Here is a 5,716-nt window from a genome sequence, read left to right as displayed (position 1 = left end):
GCGGGGGGGTGGGGGGGGGCAGAATTACAGTGGAGAAATCAGACATTTTGGCTGGAAATCAAAAATTACCATCACCAGAAAGGGACAGATGGTTATCAAGAGCCTCCACATGTGATACACTGTGAAGGAGAGAAATCATCTATGCAGCAATAAATTATCTGCATCTAATCATGAGGAAATATTAGATAAATCCAAACTGAGCAGTGTCATATTAAAAAGAGTGAAAAGAGATGTATTCTTCAATAATGTCCATGTTTTAAGACAGACTGGAAATCTTTCAAAATTAAAGAAACCTAAAGACATATGGCAGCTAAACAAAGTATCTGACCCTAATGTGAATCCCAAACTGGATGGGTGGGAAAGGACATTACTGGGTTCACTGGCAAAATCAAATAGAAGATTAGATAAAAAGTATTGTATGGAAAATAAGTTTACTGAAGATGATACATGTAATGTGGTTACATAAGAGAAAGCCCTACCCGTAGTTTTCCTGGGAAAGACACATTTCCTAATGAAGTAGATAGGGAAAAAGCATCATGGTATATACAACCCACTCTTCAATTGTTCAGAAAAACAATCATGTTTTTTGGTGTGGGGTGGGTGTGTGTGTGTGTGTGTGTGTGTGTCTATGAGTGTGTATAGGGAAGGAAAGACTGAGACATAGGCTGAGAAAATGTTTGGAAAGCAAATGGGATAAAACATTATTAGAAGGTGATTCTGAATATACATGTATTCTCTGTACTAGTTTTATTGTTTTAACTCTTCTGTAATTGAAATTTTTTCCAAATAAAAAGTTTAACACATTGCTGTATCTACTGCTAACAAAAATTAAACACAGAAATAAATATAGAAATGCATGCACACCCATGTGTATGTATGTATGGGTGTGTTTATATATTTAAAACACAAATTTCTTAAAGATTCTAAAATCTCAGTAAATAAATGGACTTTTTAATAATCAAAAATGATTGAGAAGGGAAGGTGTCTGTCCTATATGTAAATAAGGAAGAGCAAGAAAAAGCCCAAATTGGATTGAAACAGTTACTACTGAAAAAATAAAGCCATTTCATGTTTATTTACCCCCATCAATTGAGATTTTCAATGAACCAGTTACATCTAACTTATTTAAGTGGGGAAAACATTATTATTGTCATTCTCACTTTTAAATGGAGAAACTGAAACATGGTGAAAAGCCACAGTCAGTAATACAGCAGAGATTCAATAGCATGTCTCTTGAAACAATAGCAATGTCAATACAAGTTTTTGATAGTATGTAGGAGCAAGCTGCTTACCTTTCAATAGCTAATTCTTTGTTAGAAAGTTGCTGCACTGTAATCACAAGCTTCTTCTCTATTCCTTGTTTTAATTTGAAATAAAATTTATCTCGATCCTTAGGCACAGGACTGAAAAATGCAAAAAAGAACAGAAATGATCAACAATTAAAAACAATAAAAAGGTCATCTATTTCAAGGTTAGAATGAAACAAGAGTATTTAACAACCTTATTAAGATATATAAAACTTTCACCTTGACACAAAATAAATACAAACTTTGGTTGTATCAGTTTCAGGTGTACAGCAAGTAAGTCAGTTATACATAGACATATAGCCACTCTTTTCCTGACTCTTTTCCCATATAGGTCATTACAGAGTACTGAGTAGAGTGCCTTGTGCTTGCTATACCGTAGGTTCTAATTAGTTGTCTTTTTAACATATAGCAGTGTGTATATGCCAACCCCAATTCTCCCAATTGATTCATTTCCCCTCACTTTCCCCCTTGTAACTGTAAGTTTGTTTTAAATCAAAACTTTTTAAATTACATCATTTCAAATTTTAGTTTTAAATTTTAACAAATTTGGGAACACGGTTTATTTAATTTTAAGACTGTTATATTTCTGGTTTAGCTGGTTATATGGTTATGAATGCTTTTAACACAGTTAAATCCAAGGCAAAACAAGTGAGAAAAAGAGCTTACTTTTAAACATCCAGAATTAGATGATTGTGACAAATCCAAGAAAATATAAATAAAAGATGAACAAAGAGGAATAGATCAGGCCAAGTTAAATTCTAACCTAGGCCAGACTGACAATTCTTAAGAATTAGTCCATTAAAACAATAAGTGTTTGTAATATAAGCTGTCTTATTTGAAAAGGAAAAATACTTTCAGTAACTTATTTGGCCTAAGTCTCAATTTCTATAACTTAAAAAAAAAGAGAGAAAATACCTACCTAATAATTATTGTCAGAAACAAAGGCAAAGTAAAGGCACATAGGTGATCAATAAGAGTGTAACTATTTCTTATTATCTGCCTATTTTTGAACTAAAGAACAACATTCCAAATATACAACAGAAGGAAATAATTAAATGATGGTCAAATCATACAAACTACTACTGACAACTATTAAAAACAATTCTAATTAAAAATATTTTAGGGACTTCCCTGGTGGTCCAGTGGTTAAAAACCCACCTTGTAATATAGGGAACACAAGTTTGATCCCTAGTCTGGGAACTAGGATCCCACATGCCATGGAGCAATTAAACCTGCACGCCACAACTAGAGAGCAGACATACAGCAACTACTGAGCCCGTAAGACAAGATCCCACATGATGCAACCAAATAAATATTTTAAAATAAATGAATAAATAAAAACATTTTAATGGAAAAATTCTTACATCATGAAGTTAAAAGTAAAAAAACTACATATATATATATGTATATATAACTGTAAAAAATACACTCTGGAGGTGGAGGGGGAGGGGTAGTAGGGATTGTACATACTATGTTTAAAATAACCAACAAGGACCTACTGTATAGCACAAGGAACATTGCTCAATATTCTGTAAAAATTTAAATGGAAAAAGAATTTGAAAAAGAAGAGAGACTTGTATACAGATAATTAGCTGTACACCTGAAACTATTACAGCATTGTTAATCAACTGTACTCCAATATAAAATATGAAGTTTAAAAAGTACACCCTAGTATCAAATATTTTTGATAAAATTGTGATAAAATAAAATTTATTTTTAATAATTTTGACAAAATAATTTTTAAATTTTTATAATATTAAAAAGTGATTATTGCTGAAAAGACCAAAAATTTTTATTCTAATTTTCAGTATTTTAAAATATCAAGAAAATAATTTACATAAACGATCTGAAAAGCCTGACAAAAGTGAACCACGCATCCACCAATGAAGTTTTTCTGTATCATCCTAAAGCTTTATAACAACAGTGTATAGTTTCTGGAACCTACATATTAGTCAATATTATATTTCAGACACAATACTAATTTTTATTTTTTCCAGATAATCTCACCTGAAGTTTCCTTTTCCATCATCTTCTTTTACCTCCAAGGAGACACTGAAGGTAAACACATCACTGTCGGGGGTAGGAATAACCGAGTCTTTAACATCAGATACTTGTCTAGAAGAACGTTTGAAAGCTGTACAGAAACTATATAAAATTCTGCTTACCTAAAAGAAAAAAAGTGGAAATAATATTAGACAAAGATTTTAACTGCATTTTGATCACCTCTAATTTTTGAATCTGTAATTTCTCAAGGTCACAATGTTCCTAATAGACAAAGTAGATATAGGGTAAGCATAAATATATATATAGAGAGAGAGAGTTTGTAACATATAGTGTATACACACACACAGACACACACAGCTGACCCTTGAACAACACGGGTTTAAAGTGCCTAGGTCTACTTACACTTTTTCAACACTAAATACCACAGTACTACATGACCCATGGTGGGTTGAATCGGCAGATGTGGAACAGTGGATAAGGAGGAACCACTAATATGGAGGGCCAACTATAAATTACACATGAATTTTTGACTGGGCAGAAGGTCAGTGCCCCTAATACACTCCACCTCCCCAGCACACTGTTCAAGGGTCAACTGTAGTTTGTTTCTTTCAATCTGGCATTTAATAAACAGCATAATAAAGACATTTAAAGTCACAAACAAAGTTGCATGTACTTATAGATGTTTCTAGGACTCATAAGATACTATATTGCAAAGAATGAATCCTAAGACAATTACTAGATTGATGCTGGCATCTAAATCTTCCCGGTGAACACACACAAATGAGGTTTTAGCCCAAGTTGTCAATTTCTCCTTTCACTTCCCCTCAGCTTCAGAGGGCTAGATCCTGAGCCATACAATAAACTCTGTTCTTTGCAAAATGAAACAAAACATGGCAACATGATTTAAAGAGCTTCCAGTGTTGTTTCCCAATGCTGTTGCTATATAAATGTGTCACAAAATGAATGAATCTGAAATGTTTTTATTTATTAGTATTAAGCCACCCTGGTGATTACTTGATATATAAATATGCATATATATATTATAAATGACTTACTCTCCTCCCCTAATATGGAGGAGCACTCTAAATCTCACGATCTTCCAGAGGTTATTATCTTCCTTGGTTCCAAAAGAAGTACCATATCATCTCAAATTTGTATTCTTGAAGCACAAAAGACCTTTGAAATCTCTCAGGTCACCCACGCATTGAACAAATAAAAACAAGATGAAATAAGAATGATTTAAACAAAAGTAACATTTTCAAAATCTCACACTGGAAGGTACTAGTAAAGAGACTTCTCTGAATATTAACAAACCCTTCACTTTGGATAAAGTGAATTCAAATTATTCTTGGTATTAGTCTAAGACTATAATATTTTATAATTCACTCGAAGTAAGAGAACTCTCATTAACAGAACTTCTTAAAGTATGGAGGTCTTTCCTCAATTTTCTATTTTTGCTACATTCTTATATCCTACCTTTTCTCATACACACACTCCATCACAAACTTCAAAAACTTCCAGCAGCCACACTTACACCTAAGTACTGAAAGATTATCCTAACTGCCTTTCCAGGCCCAAATCAATAGTTATCTAAATTAACTGACTTATACATTTTAACTGTATAAGAATGCTGCCTGTCATCCCAAAGTTGAGCTTCAGCAACAGCATCATATTTGTATAACACTGCTTGTAAAATGTTAATGCTATTATTATTTTATATAAAAAGTAAAATTAAAGAATAAAAACTTTATACTTCAAATTTTATACAATTAAGCCAATGATAAATCCACTCATTCATGCAACAAATATTCTTTTAGTGTCTTCTGTGTATTAAGTATTTGTTTTAAGGGGCAAGGGATACAACAATGAACGTGGAGCTTAAGTTTCAGCACAGGTTAAGTTGAATGTGCTTGAGGTGAGTGGCAAGGAATCATTAGGTAACACAAAAGCAGACATGTTCAGTCTCAACTGGATCTTTAATTCACTTAGCACAATAATTTAAGTGTTAAGGACAACAGAATCAAAGAATATGCTGGAAATAAGTCACTAAAGAATATGCCTACAAGGTAAAGTGTAAATAGGCACTTTAAACTTTTCAGCTCAACATCACTCATTATCAGAGAAATGCAAATCAAAACCACTATGAGATACCATTTCACACCAGTCAGAATGGCTGCGATCCAAAAGTCTACAAATAATAAATGCTGGAGAGGGTGTGGAGAAAAGGGAACCCTCTTACACTGTTGGTGGGAATGCAAACTAGTACAGCCACTATGGAGAACAGTGTGGAGATTCCTTCAAAAACTGGAAATAGAACTGCCTTATGATCCAGCAATCCCACTGCTGGGCATACACACTGAGGAAACCAGAAGGGAAAGAGACACATGTACCCCAATGTTCATCGC

The 5,716-nt window shown here is 33.1% G+C and overlaps 1 protein-coding gene across 2 annotated transcripts in view; it reads right to left on the bottom strand.

The window, feature by feature from the left end:
• RABGAP1L (RAB GTPase activating protein 1-like) overlaps positions 1-5,716 on the bottom strand; it is a 680,557-nt gene that overhangs the window by 650,349 nt on the left and 24,492 nt on the right. For both annotated transcript variants that reach the window (XM_010850085.1, XM_010850086.1), the window contains exons 5-6: positions 3,315-3,472; positions 1,293-1,403 (exon numbers count right to left, since the gene is read on the bottom strand). In XM_010850085.1, coding sequence (XP_010848387.1) covers positions 1,293-1,403; positions 3,315-3,472 — 269 coding nt within the window. The remainder of the gene's footprint in view (positions 1-1,292; positions 1,404-3,314; positions 3,473-5,716) is intronic.

Source organism: Bison bison, unplaced genomic scaffold (assembly GCF_000754665.1).
Source record: "Bison bison bison isolate TAMUID 2011002044 unplaced genomic scaffold, Bison_UMD1.0 scf7180017864289, whole genome shotgun sequence".
Classification (NCBI taxonomy): Eukaryota; Metazoa; Chordata; class Mammalia; order Artiodactyla; family Bovidae; genus Bison; species Bison bison.
The sequence above is the reverse complement of the archived record's forward strand: the minus strand, read 5'-3'. Positions and strand labels throughout refer to the sequence as shown.